General features: G+C 39.3%; 1 protein-coding gene across 8 annotated transcripts in view; it reads left to right on the plus strand.

The window, feature by feature from the left end:
- Positions 1-19,520, plus strand: part of SIPA1L1 (signal induced proliferation associated 1 like 1) — a gene marked incomplete at its 5' end in the record, with an annotated part of 130,417 nt that overhangs the window by 39,710 nt on the left and 71,187 nt on the right. For all 8 annotated transcript variants that reach the window (XM_084241188.1, XM_084241189.1, XM_084241191.1 and 5 more), the window contains 3 exons: positions 5,257-5,431; positions 15,008-15,111; positions 17,985-18,142. In XM_084241188.1, the coding sequence (XP_084097314.1) occupies positions 5,257-5,431; positions 15,008-15,111; positions 17,985-18,142 (437 nt within the window). The remainder of the gene's footprint in view (positions 1-5,256; positions 5,432-15,007; positions 15,112-17,984; positions 18,143-19,520) is intronic.

The raw sequence follows: 19,520 nt of genomic DNA on the forward strand, positions 1-19,520 counted from the left end.
GCCTAGAAGCCAGTGAACTCTCGGACCTACCAGCTTTCTGCCTATGGTGTTTCCAGGATGCGCAGTGCAGGGGTGAGGGGGGAGTCTTGAAGCCCAGGATTCTCCTTGAGCTGAAACTGAGAGGTGTTGCAGAGAGGGGAGGGTGCCAGCATTCACACAATGGAGATGTTAAGTGTGTGCATTCTTTGAGGAAGCTACTTGAGTCTATAGGTAGCCTTCCTTCAAAGTGGTTGGGAATTGTTTCTGCTCCCACCAGGCAGCCTGGAAAATCTCATAGTTGGCATGGTATTGGATAATGCCTCAGAATGGCTTTGTTTTGCCTTCCTAGTGCTGTGGAGTTACCTTCCTGCATTGCTCTGGTGCCCTTAACAGTTTTTATAAGCAAGAACTGCAAAGGTCAAACTATTTACAAAAACTCTGTCCCAGGAAAAATACCAAAAACACTTTTAGGGTTCTTGGTCCACATTTTGAGAACTGCTGTATGTAAAATACCTCATAGAAACTGTTGACATTTTTGAGGTTAAATCATACAATTTAAGAGATTTTAAAAGAAAGGTGTGCTCATGATCTGTGCTGCCCAAGAGGCTGAAACACCAGGGAAGAAGAGGTGAAGATGCAGAATGTCTTGAGAGGTCTCTGAAAACTCAGCTATTCAAATCTGTTTCTACCTAGCGGATGCTGAGTTTATCACCCCTCTTTACTGGAACGCAGGCTGTGTAAGTCAAAATGAGTCTGTAAGTGCCTGCTTTATGAGAGGAAGAACAATTTTATGGACTGTTGGTTCCAAGCCCACATCAGTAGTTTTGAAAGCTACTTTGTTTTGTGGAGATTCAAGACCTTCCTTTCAAATACAACCTTTGTCCGGTTGGACTGACCATCATCCCATGTTATAATTCAAACATGGGTGGAGTGTTCAGTACCTCCTGTCAGTGCTCCATATGAACAGTGGTCTGCGAGCATGGAATGGCACAGTATTACTGTGAAATGATAGTTCAAAACCTTCGATCACCCAACCTGTCCCCAACATGACTTCTGTGTCAGTCTGTGTCACCATCACTCTTGAGCATTATATATTTATATACATAAAACCATACAGATGCATTTTCATGTCTAAAAGAAAATGCTGTTTTATATCACCTCATGGTAATTCAAAGCCTGCAAACCATATATCTAGCTCTATTTACATTTGCTCTTTCTTATGAAATTTTCCTTATACATTTACATAACTCCTCGACAACTTCTCATATTTGGCAGCATACATGGTTGCTAACTAAGGATTCTAGGCACTTGAGTGCAGAGAGTGCCACCTACCTTGATTTAATTACAGTGGAAACTAAGCATACAGTCAGATATAGTGTCACCTTAGAGGACAGAGCAGAGACATCTGGCAGAATTCCAAATCAGAGGAAATCTTTCTAAGAAGTTTCCTAATCCTCTTATCAAAGGGACTTCCTTTCACAACCAACAGAAGCCAGTGTGTTCTGTCTGCAGGTTGAGTTCGCTAGAATCGGAGAAATCAGTCAAAAGAAGGCACTACATTGTCTGTCCCTGGCTTCTGCATCTCCAGCGGTTTGGGAGAAGTTTCCTTACTTCTCACAGAAAACTCACATATATACATACATACATATATATGAGTGTGTGTGTGTGTGTGTGTGTGTGTGTGGATATATATGTATATATACGAATGAATCCTTTTAAAAGCTGTGCAATGAAACCTCAGACCTTTAAGAAGTTTTAAAAAGCCATCACAGATCTAGTGTCACTGATGCTTTCTGTTGAACAGGGTGACTTTTGTTTTATAGCCTTGCAAGAGAAGGCTGATATGGAGGCACAGAGCCAACCAGCAACTCGAAGCCCCTTCCTCTTTCCAGATTGCTCATGTCTCTGATAGCTCTCCCTACAGAGAGAGAGGAAGGACCTGAATGTATTATGGACTTCTTTTATAATAGACATAGCACCTACTACTGTGTTTTCACTTGTTGAGACCTAATAGGGGTACTCAGCTCACTTCTAAAGCCAAGATGAAATCTCTGCCTGTGGGGAATTCTTCTCCAGGCATTAACCACATTCAGACATTTGAAGAAAGACCAGCTGGGAAAGGGGTGAAATGTCAGTGGAATCCACATTTGATTTGTTTTTCCTATGTGTGTTTCTGTTAATAATTAAAATAAAGAAGCAGTAGTGTTGTATGCTGTTTAAAAGATATTCTAATAGCAGTGTATCCAGTTATATCAGACTTGGAACTTTACCTTCCACTCACTGAGGGAGGCAGAGTAAGGTCGATTCAAGTCTGTGCAGTTCCAGGGATGCTATGATGCTCTCAAGTCCATGGGTCATGAAAGGCTGTTGAGCTTCCTTGTCAAGTAGATCATGTGCTGTGGAGGAGTTGGGTTAGAAACCAGGAAGAGTTCCTGGTAATGCTTTCTGTGTTATCTCTATTCTGAATCACTTGGTTTGGAAAGTTGAAAAGAGTAATTCAGGTTCACAGTCCCTCATATACAACAGTAGGGGCTGGGCCTGTATTAGAATTCAAATTTTTTTTTTTTAATAGAGGCATGTTTTATTGTTTGTTTGTTTGTTTGTTTGTTTTGTTTATACATGCACTGGGTACAGTCAGAAGCGCGGGAGGGTGAGAGAATTCACCAGAGCCAGAGCGGGGAGCAGAGCAGGCAGAAAGACCGAAGTACACTGCTGAGGGGAGCAGTGGGCGGCAGGAGAGGTCTGCGCACCATGTGGGACCCTCCTCTGGTGGCCGGGGAGCAGCCGGGAATCGAACCGGCGCCGCAGAGGTCACCGGCAGCTTCGCAACCCAGCGCTCAACCGCTGCGCCACCGGGGAGGCCCCAGATTTTTTTTTAAAGATTTATTTATTTATACAAGCACTGGGTACAGTCAGAAGCGTGAGAGGGTGAGAGAATTCATAAGAGCCAGAGTGGGGAGCAGAACAGGCAGACTGACAAAATACACTGCTGAGGGGAGCAGCGGACGCAGTAGGAGAGGTCTGCGCGCCATGTGGGACCCTCACTGGTGGCCGGGGATCAAACCGGCCCCGCAGAGGCTGCAGGCAGCTTCGCAGCCCAGCGCTCAACCACTGCGTCACGAGGGAGGCCCAGAATTCAGATTTTTTAAAAAGATTTATTTTATTTATTTATGCATACGAGAGCTGGAGTGTAGGCCAGAGATGCGGGGTGTGGGGGTGAGAGGAATCACCAGAGACAGAATGGGGAGCAGAACAAGCAGATCTACTGAAATACACTGCTGAGGGGAGCAGCAGGCGAGACAGGAGAGGTCTGCTGTACCATGTGGGAGGCTCCCTGGCCGGATCAGATATAACTCATGCTGCAGTGGCTGTGGATAGCTTCATAGTGCTGAGACTTATTAACCTCTTGTGCCACTAGGGAGACCCTAGAATTCAGATTTAATGAGGTTCAAATTTCCAGATTTAAGAAAGGTGCGGCAGCACCCCACAATAAAGCACATTAATATTTCCACAGGGAAAACCGGGAATATTTACACAGAGGGGAATAAATCAAAAGTATTAACATCAGCCAAATGTGTTCTTAAATTTGGTTTTTACCTTTCAAGATCAGACTTGCAAATCAGAGGGTGTGGACAGATGCTGCAGTGGCAGGCATAGAGCAAGGCCAGCCCTATTGAGAGGCCTGGTCATTTTTAATAGAACCAAGTCACGGCACTGAGAGTCTGATCTCTCCCTTCTGGGCTACTTTTCCATTCCCTGACCTTCTCTTGGTTTATCTGGGTATATTTGCTTTGAGACTGTTGGGAGAATAAATAATATATGCTCAACACTAACAATTGTGATTGGTGCACATGTATCAGAATTTTGCCTTTTCCTTTCCCCCTACTATTAGATAAAAATTTACAGATGTGCTGTCACAATGCTAATCTTGAAATAGGCCCAAGTCCCCTGGGTTGTCCTGATTTCATAGGAGAATTAAAAGTCTCAATTTTTATGTTGAAAACTCACTTCTTATTATGACTAATAGCACCTTAATATGTTTACAGAATGACTAGTGAATGACTTCCCAGTGTGAAAAACTGTTTTTGGTTTTTAAAGATTTATTTATTTATGCATACAAGAGCTGGGGTACAGGCCAGAGATGTGGAGGGTGAGAGGATTTACCAGAGACAGAGGGGGAACAAAACAGGCAGACTGACTGAAATACACTGCTGAGGGGAGCAGCCGGCGAGGAGACAGAGAGGTCTGCTGCACCATGTGGGTTGCTCCCTGGCTGGCCGGGGATCGAACTCATGCTGCGGAGCCTGCAGATAGCTTCATAGTGCTGTGCTTATCCCCTTGCGCCACTGGGGAGGCCCATAACTGTTTCAGATTAATGTTATATCATATTTAAATGTCTAGAATACTTCATTTTTAATGGTATCTAAAGGAATATTGTCACTAGCTGGTTTCCTATTATGAAGCCCCTTTTAAAGTTTCTAACTGGGGACTCTTCATTTAGGAAAATGTTTGAAAAGTACAATGTTGATGATATTGATGGGATAACCAAGGTGTGTCATTTAATATGTTGGGAAATGGCATGGAGAGATCAGTCTTTTAACTTTACAAGGATATGAATAGGCTCTTTAGTGCCAAGTGATTTATTTTAAAGTGATTTTCGTTAAGTAGACCTCTGCTTTTAAATTCATAAAGGCTCCCCCTTTTTTTTTAAAGATTTATTTATTTATGCATACAAGAACTGGGGTGCAGGCCAGAGGTGTGGAGGGGGCCGTGAGAGGATTCACTAGAGACATAGAACAGGCAGACCGACTGAAATACACTGCTGAGGGGAGCAGTGGGCGAGACAGGAGAGGTCTGCTGTGCCATGTGGGTAGCTCTTCATGCTGCAGCAGCTGCAGACAGCATCATAGGTTGCTTCTTAACCCCTTGCACCACCCCTTGCACCAGGCTGTTTTCCCTAGTCTTGTTTTGCACTTTTTAATCTATTACCAGAAATTCTGTGAAATATTAACATATGTCCTAATGATGCATTTTCTTGGTATATAGGAAACTTTAATTATTTTTCTAACCTATTCTCTTAATCCATGAAGATTATAATTATAAATTCTTATTTTATCGCATTTTTTACCACAGAGACAGAAGAATTAAAAGGATTTCAAGGAAGACAGAGGTACTACCTCTTTGATGGGCATGTTCTCTTTAGGACTTTACTAGCATTTAGGTGGTGCAGAGTGGATCTGCTTGTATTTAAGTGCATCATGTTGTCTGTCTTTGCAGCTGAATTATCAGCAGAAAGTGGGCATCATGTACTGCAAAGCTGGACAGAGCACAGAAGAGGAGATGTACAACAATGAATCAGCCGGCCCTGCCTTTGAGGAATTCCTTCAGCTGTTGGGAGAACGTGTTCGGCTCAAAGGGTTCGAGAAGTATCGTGCACAGCTTGACACCAAAAGTAAGAAACACTTATACCCTCCTACTAGGCTTATTTTCCTCCTGCTGTGTTGCTGTTCATCTGCTAAATTGCCCATAAAACAGCATTGCCATTTATTGTAGAAAACTGCTGGTGATGGAGGAGAGGAAGCCAGAGAGGGAGGATGTGCCCCAAAAATAATAGAAGATCATAATCAAAGTAGTTAAGATTGAACTGTTGGGGGAAAAAAAATAGTTTGCAGCAATGTGCATGAAGTAGAGCAATGGATGCAGGTCATATAGAATTGCTCCTGAATAGTGTTGCATAAATTTCACTATATTTAACTGAATATTACAATGATTAAAAACCCTAGAGACTGGTAGCCCTCTGATTTTAAGCCCTAGAATTTTGCATTTTTTAATTAACTTCATAATTCTCATGCTTATCTATATATTCAGTCTTTACGTGTATTCTTTTTTTTTTTTTTAAGATTTATTTATTTATGCATACAAGAGCTGGGGTATAGGCCAGAAGTGTGGGGGGTGAGACTATTCACCAGAGTCAAAGTGGGGAGCAGAACAGGCAGATTGACTGAAGTACACTGCTGAGGGGAACAGTGGGTGAGGCAGGAGCTGCGCCATGTGGGTTGCTCCCTGGCCAGCCAGAGATCAAACTCGTATTGCAGAGACTGTGGACAGCCTTATAGGTTGCATCTTAACCCCTAATGCCACCAGGGAAGCCCTGTATTCTTATTCACTTGTGTATTCTTTCAATTTAGGAGATTTTTTAAATTTTCTATTATTATTATCCATAGTCTAATCTCTAACAAAGTAGGTCTTAGCCTTGGGGTTAGTTTGGCTAATAGAATGTGTTGATTAGAAGAACAGTAATGAAGTAATCTGTGGAGCTGTGGCTCATGAACATAGATCATTGTGTTTTCCATTCCCCAAATCACTAAAAAGACAGTTAAGTTCTCAGGTATCTATTGTGGGTAGAGTATGTTAACTTCTGCCATGTGTCTGTGTCGAGGCAATTTTAAATTTTATCACAAAAATTCATCCATAGATAACTATGACCCGTTTTTCTTTGAGAGGGTCTTTGGATTAGCACTTCTATATTGCAGTCTATAGCAATCTCTCTGATTTTCTGTACAGGAAATTAAATAAGGAGTTGAGTCATGAAAACAGAAAAGCATTCATAAACTCCACTGCAGGGAAGAATTTCCTGTTGCCATGGTTTTGCTGTTGCCAACTTGGAAACGACATGGAAGAGAGACTATTAAAACCCATAAATAGCCTAGACTCTTAAATATGATTTTAACGTTCTGTACTTTGCAAGCAACTGCATGAAATGTTAAACATCAGTATGCCCCTAAACTCTTTTTATCCATTCTGATATTTACCCTATATAGTTCATTCATGGTGTCCCAATTTGTTGTGTTGTATAAATTTTGATGACCACAAAGTACTGTCTAAATGGCCTGGGAAGAGAATGTAATAAGCACCCTGATTTTATAAATCAGTATTCAGAAAAGGAGTTGGTAAGCTACATCTTGTTTATGTATTTACACGTTCCCAGCCACCTCTTGATGATGTGAGAAATGTGTAGCAGAACTGAGCTTATGCAGTGTGGCAGCTGATAAGGCAAGGCTCCAATATCCCAGGAACTCTAAGCGTGAGAAGGGGCTGAGCTCTTCATTGCACAGTTTTACAATTATGTAATACCTTCAGTAGGGAAGGAGTCCTTTCCAATGGACTACTCTCTTTTAAGGCACTTGTAACCTTTCAAGACATAGGTCCTGAGAAGAAGCATTCACCATTTCAATTTTCCTAAAGTAAACAAAAAATAGGGAAGCATTTCCATTCTACAGCACTGCCAAAGGCAGAATGCACATTTATTTCTCTTACTCCAAACTAACAGGGTCAAAAGTCAAGACTATTAGCCTCATCATTTAAATGAGTATTAAACAGAAACAGACCACAGAAAAAGGGAACAAGCAGTCTTTGACACCCTGGTAACCTCTTCCTGGCTCTGAAACACCAAGAGTTGATAGATGGCCAGTGTGCTGCTGGATCATCACACCACGTTTTCTGACTTTATCTTATGTCAGGAAACTCTGTTTCATTATAATCTTTAAAAAGAGGAAGTGCTTTCCAGACCAAGTGTTCCTCAAGAATCATTCCTTCTAGATGTGATAGGATCTGTATGTAAAATGTTGTTTTTATCAAATTTAAATATTACTTGTCAGTATCTTTTTCTGCCCCTCCCGCTGTTGCTGTTTATCTCCAGTTTCACATGTTAGGTCATTAAGCAGTGGATTACCCATTGGGACTATTTTTTAACGTTTCTTTATGATTCCACTTGCATAATACATATTAATATGTCTTCAAGTTTCATTGTGTTTTTCTCCCACAGTATCTTATTCTTCTATTAGTCTAATAAAATTTTGATTTTGGTTATTGTAATTTTCAGGCCTGGAGTTGTATTGATTTTCTTACAGTTTCTGTTGTTTTATCACGTTCATGTTGTTCTTTAAATCATTTAACATAATCGCTGATTTAAAGGCTTTATATGTTAATCCCATGAACCTTTCATTTGGGGTTTCCTTTTAATAGAATTTATACTAATTTAGAATTACATGTATCTGGATATTTCGCTTGGATGCTGGACATTGTGACTATTTCATTGTTGAGTAGATTTTGTCATCTTTTCAAAAGAGTGCTATTTTGTTTTGGTGGGCATTTAAGTTGCTTGCAAAAACAGTTTGAATGTATAAATCTTGTTCTTATAAAGCACCCTAGGGTAGCCTTTGTTCTCTGACTAATCTAGCCCTACGGAAATACATGACTTCTCCTGGCCTGAATACCTTCCTACATATTCAGTGTGTGGTATCTGTCCCATGTTCTAATCAGAACTTGAGTGTCTTCCAGCCCTGTGTGAACTGTGAGATTGTTTGCTTAAAATTCTCTGATGGTTGCTCTTTCTCGAATAGTTTCTCCTTGCCTGGCTTTTAGAATCTTTTTTCTAAAAGCACAGTTTAATATTCAGCCAGAGACCCAAGAGGACCTCTGCAGATTTTAGGACCCCTTTTATTGTGGAGTTTCTTCCTCTTTGGTACTTAGCCCAGAAAATATCCTCCACCTTGGGCTTTTTCAACTCCAGTATGATTTGGCTTCCCTCTGGCCATGTCTTACCTTGTCAAACCTTCAGTCTAAAAAATAACCCAAGCCATCTCTCGAGACAGCTCTACTTACCGTGTATTATAATTATATATTCAGGCTTTAGTACTTTGGTAAAGGAAGGAAAGACTTAGGAAAGGAAGGCTTGCTGAAACTACTAATCCATTTCTTCTTTTTCCTAATTTTCTATACAAAGTCCGTTTTCCAATCTCAGAAATAGGACTTCTGGCAAACAAACTACAAATGTGTCAGGAATTGGAGCAGTTTTGCAGTGAAATAATTTTCAATTGTGGATTTTTTTCCTCCTTTTTTCTCATTTGGATGATATAACATCCAGATAATTACCATCCCCTCACACTACAATAAATACAAAAATAAACTACCCATCAAGCGGTTTACTTGTAAGCTGGAGACCACCCTCAGGTTAAGCTGTACATGTCGATTGTTATCTGGGAAATTGCTTCCTCACTGAAGCTTATTTGTTGAGTCAGCACAGAGGAGACTTGAAGCCCCTTGTAAGGCATTCCTTCAGAGTCTTGTGTTCATTAATTTGCTGCAATATTAGCAGATTTTTGTTGCTTCCTCCATTTTTCAGCAGAGTTCTAAAGACCATTGAGAGTGGAATTTTAGAGGATATATAAGACATCTCATAAAGAAAATAAATCCTTCTCTATTTGGACTATTTAAACATTGATAAGGAAGGGAATAAAACCAGCATTGTTTAAATGCTTTGCACATGCAAACGCCTATTTGGAGATCTAGAGAGTGATGAATGAAGGAAAGATTCTTTCTTAATCGCCTTCACTTTTGAACTGCTACAGTATAAGTTTTTTCCGTAGAGTGTTCCTGACTTCAGTTGGCAAAGAAATTAAAATATATAAACAGCCCTATTTAAGGAAACTACACTTCATACCTCAGCTGTACAAAATTCTAACTTCTAGTCAACACATCTTTGAGCATTTTCTGTGAGCTAGTGCTTTCATATATGTATTAGTTCGCTTAATCCTTTTGGCCTCAAAGAAAAGCAATCATTTATTCCAACAACAAATGGGTTTACTAGGAAACGAACAATAGGAAAAAGGGCAGGTTAGAGAGTGTGTTTATGATGAAACCCAGGTGCTCCTTTGCAGCCCCAAGGGCAGCCCCACCATAGTCTCTGGAGGATCTTCTGCAGTTCTGCAGGACGGGGTATAGCAGCACTCCCCTGGTCCTGGGTCCTTTCCTTTGGTGATTCATGCATACGTGATGCTCTCTTTTGAGCTTCCCACCCTCATTTAAATAGGTTTCGTATATTAATGTTCATGGTCCTCACAACAGTGAGACTATCAAGGGGCAGAGAAGTGAGTGATTTGCTGTGATCACTTAGCAAACGATGCTGTAAGCATTCAGATTTAGACCTTCCTCCTTCTAAACTGGAAATCCAGGTAATTGCAGGTATCTGGCAAAGTGAGCAGTACGTAGAAAATAGTGGTGACTGGTTTCTAAGTAGCAGCCACACACCTCTCTCATCCTTTTCTAACGGCATGTTACCAAGTTGAGTCCCAGGTACAAATAAGTGCATGCTCAGGCATCCCTTGAACTGACGAGTGTGGATTTGTCTGTCAAGCAGCGTCCTCCTTGCTCCCATCCTCATTGAAGTAAAGTAACTCATGTCCTCACCATGACTAAAGGCACTTTGAAGCAATATTGTAAATATGATCGATTCAAGAAGCAGACAGACTCCTTGACTCCCCCATATGCTTCATTTGTGAATGAAACAGTGTGGCACGGGCAAAATGTGCCTCCTCTCCTGTATGTGGCAATACGTGCCCCTGCTGAGCTTCCGAGGGGTGACTTCTGTATCCCCAGACCTTGAGCAAGGCTGAGTAGATGGCAGATCTGGGGGTCTTAAATGGAGGGTCCCCTGTAGCTCCCAACTCTCATGGCATTTAGGCCCACAGCCGGCCTGAGTTTGATCTTGCATTTGATGTCTTCTTGGTGGTAAGGACATTAGTAAGCTGAGCTGGAGCTTTTCCCTTTCTACTGACTTTGTCAGTCTACATGCATTTAGTTAATGAAATTAATTTTCTCCCTGTGTTCATAAATATTTAAAACTAGAAAATATCCAAATATCAAATTGCCTGGGCTTGTTTTCCTTCATCTTGCTTTTCCTAACTCAAGCATATCTCCCAGCGAGCAGGGAATGGTCATATGTCTCATCACTTTTTCTTCATTCTGACTCATATACATACCTTTATTATTCAAGTTTCAGACTACCCAAAAGCAAAAGAACTGAAACAAAAGAGAAGTCATAGAGGATTATGACATGTACCATATCTGAACGTGCTTCTACAAACTTAGTAACCTGTTCACATCATCTTCCAATAGAAATGGCTAAGATAGGGTATTCTGTCTTATCTACACCTTTTCAGAACAGCTGAGTACAATATTCTTATCATTCCTCAATTATTTAATGTCTTCTTATCTTCTAGTTTGAATATTAGAAATTTTACTTTGTGTGACTTTGGTAGAGGGCTGACCTTACTATGGACATGTGCCATTCATTGGCAGTCTGATTTGGAGGCAAATCACGTGATTGGCAACTGAGGCATAGATGCCTGAATTTACCTTTTAACTTTTAAAGCTCCATACAGATATGAAGTAGCATAATTACTTTTCATCCCTCTTTTTCAAGCATATTTTCCCTTTAGAAAATTTTCAATATGGATTTTCTTCAACCATAGTAAAAAGGATTTTTGTCATTTTTCTGATTATCACTCTACTAAATCTTTCAGGGTTTCAAGGTCACTAACAAGATAACAACATTGGGTGTTTTATGTTTTAGAATCTAGCAAACATGCATCTCCCATTCTTTCTGGTAAAGCTTAACAATTCAATTATGTATATAGTAATTTCAGGAATTTGGAATTCTTTTCTTCTTAGGAAGGAAAATTTTATTGTTTTGGCCTAGTTTCCTCTCTGAATTTTGAAATTGTTTCCAAACTGTTTAAATTATCAGCAAAACTCTGGGATTTTAAAGGTCCTCGGTGGGGGTGTGGTGGGGAGCTGGTTAAGCAGCATGTATTTTATAAATGAGGCATGCAAAGGATCAAGAGAAAGAACTAGAAGTTGAAAAACAAATTATCTTTAGGATTGTCTTCCACATCACTTTTCCTTTCTGGCAATAATCTTTTTAAAATTAGACAGACATATAAAGCAAAATGTACTAAATGAATACTGGATGACAGTCTCTTTTTTTCTAGTTCATTAATTTTGCTTAAAATTGACTTGTAAGTACACGTCAAAGCTGACACATTCACTTTAAAGTTTTAGAATGTACTAATCAGTTCTAGAGATATTTATAGAAAGGGTCCTTAACAATAAAGTTCTTCATACTCAAGACCTGTCTGAAATATTTCAATACTTGATTGTAGTAATTTGTACTTCTTTGGGGTAGTACCCAATAACATTTAGAAGATATTTTTCTTGGGGAGTTTTATGTTTTGGAATTTTTGAAAATTAGTTTTTGTTTTGTGTTTTTCTGGGTCTTAGCCCTTTGTATTTTATGTCAACTGTAAAATTAAGATCCTCCAAGAAGCTCAAGGTTGAAACTCAGGACTCTAGAACATCTTTACAAGTCTGTCTGCAAATCACCACTGTGGTCTATTCTTGGAGCAGTGCCTGGGGGCAGTGGAGTGACTGTGTTAGAATTATTTGGGAGAGTTTTTAAAAATAGATTCCTCTGCCCAGCCCCACATCCACTGGACAATATTTGGGGGTAAGGCATGGGAATCTGTCTTCTAAACTAGCTCCCCAACTGATACTATGCATGCTAAAGTTTGAGAGCTTGCGCCTCTTGGTATGTTCCAGAGGATGTCTTACAGCATCCTTCCCCGTGATGCAGTAAGTGCTTTATCCTCAATGATATGGATGGTGGAGGCTTGAGTCTACCTGGGATGAATGCACTTCTGTTCACTTTGTAGCCTGGAACTCCAGTCAAAATATATCCCTTTTCAGTTGGACATTTAATAATTCTATTTCTGGTTTCTAGGTATTTATGGGCACATTGGTTTTTTAATAATTAAGAGAATAGAGGTTGTTCTTTTCCCTATGGTGACAGGAGAGCACACTTAAGTTAAAAAATAGTTGTTGGAACAAATGTTGGCGAGGGTGTGGAGAAAAAGGAACTCTTCTGCACTGTTGGTGGGAGTGCAAACTGGTCCAACCACTATGGAGAGCTGTGTGGAGATTTCTGGACCCACTAAACATAGAGCTTCCATATGATCCAGCAATTCCACTCCTAGGTATTTACCCAAAGGACACAGAAACATCCATTCCAAAGAGCACCTGCACCCCTATGTTTATAGCAGCACTATTTACAATAGCTAAGCTTTGGAAACAACCCAAATGCACAAAAATAGATGACTGGATCAAGAAGATGTGGTACATATATACCATGGAATATTACTCAGCATTCAAAAAAGATAAACACATGCAATTTGCAGCCACATGGATGGCGCTGGAAGGGATCATGCTCAGCAAAATAAGCCAGAAAGAAAAAGAAAAATACCGGATGGTCTCACTCATAGCAGGAATCTAGAAAACTTAAATAAGGGACCAGGAAAATGAATAACTATAAGAAAGTGAAAATCAAAATCAACAGAAACTATGAGCCAGAGACACTCTATGGGGGGTAGGGGGTGGGAGGGGAGGTCTTGGGGTCAAAATAAGGGGGTTGCAATTGTATGGGGGAATATAAAAATAAAATTTATTATAAAAAATAGTTATTGGACATTGCTGTAATACCATTGCTATTCAGTGTTACCGTCTTGTGAAATGTCCATTTGCTTGTTAAAAACAGTTGTCTTCCTCGAATCAAAAATATTGGAAAAAAGATACTTAACTTGATGTGTATGAACAGGATGTCTGTAAACTTGGATGGGAAATAGCTTACATTTCTTTTCACTGACCCCCTGATTTAATTTTAGTGTTTCCTTATGTTGTGAATTTAGGCAAGAAACCACAGTAATATAAACTCTACCTGTGGTTTTATTGGGAAGCACAGATTTTATTTTTTAATTATATCGTTTGTGTTCATCACTACTTCAAAATTCTAGTACTTTTTTTTTTTTTTTTTTTTTTTTTTTTTTTTTTTAAATTTTTTTTTTTTTTTAATAGAGGCATGTTTTTTATTTATTTATTTGTTTGTTTGTTTTGTTTATACATGCACTGGGTACAGTCAGAAGCGCGGGAGGGTGAGAGAATTCACCAGAGCCAGAGCGGGGAGCAGAGCAGGCAGAAGGACCGAAGTACACTGCTGAGGGGAGCAGCGGGCAGCAGGAGAGGTCTGCGCGCCATGTGGGACCCTCCTCTGGTAGCCGGGGAGCAGCCGGGGATCGAACCGGCGCCGCAGAGGCCGCGGGCAGCTTCGTAACCCAGCGCTCAACCGCTGCGCCACCGGGGAGGCCCAAAATTCTAGTACTTAATAGAACAACTGCTAGATCCTGCTATAAAAATCTTATGTCATAAATCATTTTAAAATTTTGGTAACTTTATTTTTCCAGATAATTGATTTCTGTTGAAATCACATTTTGTATGACTTGCAAATAATACTCTAAGAAGGTACCCCCTAGATGTCACTACACTGCCAAAGGGGATCAGATACGACACTATCTCCTTTTAAGGAAATTTTTTAAGGGTTTCTCTTAAACTATTTTTTGTCTTACTGTGATAACATTCACATACAAGTTTTAGGTAACGATTCAGTATTTGTTGTATATGCAAAAGGATTGCCACAAATAGTTCAGTTACTATCTGTCACCATATTTTGTCACAGAATTTTTTTCCTATTCTTTTTTTTTTAATTTTATTTTTTATATTCCCCATACAATTACAACCCCCTTATTTTGACCCCAAGCCCTCCTTTCCCTGCCTCCCACCCGCCATAGTGTCTCTGGTTTATAGTTGTTTGTCGATTTTGATATTTTCTTTCTTATTGTTATTCTTTTTCCTGGTCCCTTATTTAAGTTTTCTAGATTCCTGCTATGAGTGAGACCATCCGGTATTTTTCTTTTTCTTTCTTGCTTATTTCGCTAAGCATGATCCCTTCCAGCGCCATCCTTGTTGCTGCAAATTGCATGTGTTTATCTTTTTTGAATGCTGAGTAATATTCCATGGTGTATATGTACCACATCTTCTTGATCCAGTCATCTATTTTTGGGCATTTGGGCTGTTTCCAAAGCTTAGCTATTGTAAATAGTGCTGCTATAAACATAGGGGTGCAGGTGCTCTTTGGAATTGATGTTTCTGTGTCCTTTGGGTAAATACCTAGGAGTGGAATTGCTGGATCATATGGAAGCTCTATGTTTAGTAGGTCAAGAAATCTCCACACTTATTTCCTATTCTTAATGTCATGTCACTATGTATAAACATGTATCTGTCACCTTTTCTCTTGCTGTAGCTGATTCCACTGGAACCCATTCTCTGTATACGACCTACAAGGACTATGAAATCATGTTCCATGTTTCCACCATGCTGCCCTACACACCCAACAACAAGCAGCAGGTGAGACATCCTGGTGTTCTCTGTGTTTCTTCCTCCTAGTCTCATTTCCCCCAGAAGCCTAAGTGGCAAGTTTGTAAAATCTTAAACCAGAGTTTAATGTTGCACCTGTCACAGCAGCAGGAAGCTTTGTACTTTGTGGAAGTAAGGAATAGCAAATGAGCTGAGAACAAATGAAGAGACACAAATTCTAGGTTAACAGCCAGCTGGATGGCTTTGTGAATTAATCATTTGCTTTTCACCCACGGGGATTGAGGTTTTCATGAAATCTGAAGAGAACAAGTTGAAATCATGGTGATTAGATGACTCTGCAGGGTTGCGGAGAACATATATATGAGTGGGCGAAGTTTCATCTCAAAAGGCCACTGTACAAAGCAGGAAAGTTCCGATGCTTCGTTTCGGATTTCAAAGGAGGTTTTGTATGTTAACTTGGAGAACAAACAAAAAAATCAGAAAAGTAAACATAGTCTTAATGTGTTCATCAGAAGATAGCAAGGGACATAAATACAATTACATTTGTGTACAACATACATAGTTTTTCTTTTTTATCGAAATAACTGCTTACGTGTTTGCACAGTTTCTGCTACTAAAATGTAGTGAGGAAGATTAAAAAATGCAGAAATTAAGAAGTGACAGATTGCAAAATGGAAAGTGGCAGTATTGTTTAGAGAGTATGTTGTAGTTGTTGTTTTTAAAAAATACTTCACAATAAATGGTACCAAACTGAAATTTAAAGAACCGGAGAGCGTTATAACCAACTCCCCTTTCATTAGCTACTTAAACAGCAGTGGCCCAACTACTGACTTTAAAGTAGATATAGATTTTGTTATTGTCAATTGTTGCTCTAACAGACCACAGGCCAGCTGCAGAATGAATCACATCCTCTTTCACAGAATTTAACAAAACACAAATCTAATCAAACACTTCATCAAACTAAAGTTTGATTAAATCACAGATCTAGGTAACAAGGTTTTGCCTTTTATGACTACCAAAGTAAACACAGGATGCAAAACAATGAATCCTCTATCAATCTGAAATAAGCCTGTTTTAGAATAAAGTCCCTGATCTGGAGTTTGTTGACAATTTGTTTTATGCAAATTCCAAGTTTAGATTTCTCTAGGAGGAATATCTTGTGCTAAGAAAAATACACTACTAGACTTCTTATTCTGGCCAGTCGCCAGTGAAAAGTAAGAACTTTGACAAATGACCTTTAAAGGGGAGATACAGGCTTATTGCACCTGATTTCTCTGCTGAGAATGATAAGTTGTGGGGAAGGAGGTAAAAAATTTAGTAGCAAGATTCAGTGATTTCTGACTAAATGAGCTGAATTACTGAGCAAAGTGATGTTTGCATTTAAATGGACAGCTATCTAAATTATTTAATTTGGGGGCCCATTCAAGGCAATAGTGTTAAGATCCTAAATCAAAATGAGGGAGTAATTCGTACTACTGCATTTTAAGAATTTTTGTTCTCTAGGTAAAAAATGTATTCTCCTATATGGATTTCTTTATACTTAGAAAATGAGAAAGCCTGATTCTTTTAAATCTTTTTGTAGAATTTATAAATACTGTCTTTTATTACATATGAAATAGATTTACTTCTGTTTGGGTCCTGTATGATGACATTAATATCACATATCAAACCCTATTTTGAAGAAAAATGACATTGCATCAAAGAGACAATAACAATGTCATTGTCAATGACATCATCTAAGCAGGAGTGACATAGTACATAGACAGGGTTTGTTTTTGGTATGTCCGCATCCTAAATAAATGAATAATCTTTAATAATGAGTACAAATGAATGACCTTTAATGGTAAATTTTGTATGGAAGCCATTATAGATTATCCCTTATTTCCATAATGTATCATGTTTAGAAAGTAAATTGCCTTATTAGAAGATAATTTGGGGTGCTTTAAAATTCTTATGGTTAAAAGTATATTTCCAGAACATACTAACCCCCAATTCTCAACCTTAACCTACAATAAAAGGCTGTTGTTCTTCCCAGCTGGTGGTCAATACTAGATCATTGATTTTATGGGCATGTAATTTGTATACATTGATGTCACTGAAGAATAAAAAGTAAGTTTTATAAATATAAACTTATATCTATTGGATAGTTTATGTAAATGCCATGTTTGATTATTTTTCTCCCTTTAATAGCCATATAATAAATATAAGAACCATACAGTTTATTCCAATTTTCTTCAACACTATTGAATTAAATTATCTAATAAAGCCCCCCTGAAAAAGCCTTGGCTTGGGATGATTTGTGGAGCCTACATTTGAAAGCCATCTTTCCAAAACACTTCAATGTGAGCCTCAAGGCGGTCTTCAGCTGCTTTCATGGTAGTTAAAGAAACTATTTAAACTTGAAATTTAACCTGCTTTTAATATGTTACAAATTCTGGAATATTACGAATTTCTACATTCCCAGCTTGTGACACAAAACGTGTATCAGAAAACACCTTAGCCACAGTTCTTTAAATGAAGCCAATTAAACCAGAGCATAAATTGTGTTGTAAATACTATAGTTGTTTTTAGCTCTAAAATTCTTTCCCATGGCAAGTTTTTCTATTCTATGAAAATAGAACAAACTGTTGTTATGGAAACTAAGGATTTGAAGATAGTGAGACTTGTCATAATATACCAGATATTGGTGAGGTCTATTTGAATGGATTATATATCATACAAATTTCAGAATATTCATTTCCATATTCTTCCTTGGAGGGAGTGATAAGGCAGGCTAAAATACCCAATACTGTGACCTGCCCTCATATATACTGATTAACAATGAATGATTTAAAGTACATAAGGGAACGGGAAGGAAAGAATGAAGTATTACCATTCATGTTGTTTACTTATGTTTCTTTTAGCTCCTGCGGAAGAGGCACATTGGAAATGATATCGTAACCATCGTTTTCCAAGAGCCTGGAGCACAGCCATTCAGCCCCAAAAATATCCGCTCCCACTTCCAGCATGTTTTTGTCATTGTCCGGGCTCATAACCCCTGCACGGACAGTGTCTGTTACAGGTACGCTGCGCAGCCATGCCGGACAGTGCTGGCTGGTGGCCACACAGAGGGCCCCCTCCAGCTCTGCTTTCTGAAGTAGAAGTGGGAGGTCTGTAATTGATTTTTGTCTTTCCACTGTGCACATGGGTGACTGAGCTCACATGACGACATGACCTGCTGATGCTGACGTTCTTAGACATGTTGGTTAGGTGCCTGCCGTTCCCCTGGCACCTCCTCCTTAGGTGGTGTCCTTCATCCTTACCATCCGGTCACCGGCTAGCTCAGCACTCATTTGGTAATTGTATGTACTTCTGGCAGGGCAGAAACAGAGAAGAATAATCATAATAAGTATGGGGAGAACTTTACTTTTTAATTATTATTTGAAAAACTCGAACTCTGGCTTAGGACTTACTTGAAAACTCTAACATTTATAACTGCATTTTTAAAGGCATTTGGTGGGATTGTTTCAGTGTCACTTGTTGACCTAGTCCCACAGGTGTCAGAATTTCAGCATCTATCTGTAGAGGTGTTGACAATGGTACTGCACAGGCAGGCTATTGAAGGGACAAGAGTCTGTGATGCTGGGTTGATATGATCTCGGTGCCCAGAAGATGTGTAAGGATAGTCTAGTGTTAGTAAAAGGTCCCTAGTATGAATCTCTCCTTGCACAATGTGAAATTTTATTATCTTTCCCTGCTTAAAATATGGAAGGTGAACCTTTGTTAATTTTCAATATTTATGTTTAAACTGATACAGCTTTAATATTTATGTTTAAACTGATATAGCTATCTGCCCACAGAGTCGCCAACACAAACTGATAATTAGTTCATCATGAGACCCACAACTGTCTAATTCTAGCTGTAATAAAGGTTAATTATAGGAGTGGAACAAGCAAGTTCAGGGAACAAGACAAGTAAAGGTTACTTGCACTACTGCTGACTTCCACTATCCTTGTGTTTTTCACAGTAACTTTCTTTGCTGATCTGATCTCATTGTAATCCCAGTACTGTTCTAGGTACCTTACATGTGTTACCTCATTTAATTTTTAAAGCCTCTGAGGTATAGTTACTGTCTTTATCCTCATTTAACACATGGGGACCAGGAGACTTGCCTGGGATGGAATTCAGATTCACATTCACTGAACTAGGAGGTAGAGGCCAGTCTGCCCAGTGCCTGGTGCTGCCTCACGCAGGTACCATGTGAAGTGGGGTCTTTGCTGCCCTTGGCTTCTGGCACAGAAGTTGTTCCAAACTTTTTAGCTTCTGGACCTATATGAAAACCATGACCACAGAAATCTGTAGTTTCCTAGATTCTGGGTATAATCTCCAAAGGAAACCTAAATCTGTAGCTTCTAAGTATGAATATGATCTCTGAAAGCTGTCTATGTTCAGTCTAAAAT

This window comes from Talpa europaea (genome assembly GCF_964194135.1).
Source record: "Talpa europaea genome assembly, chromosome: 8".
Taxonomy (NCBI): Eukaryota; Metazoa; Chordata; class Mammalia; order Eulipotyphla; family Talpidae; genus Talpa; species Talpa europaea.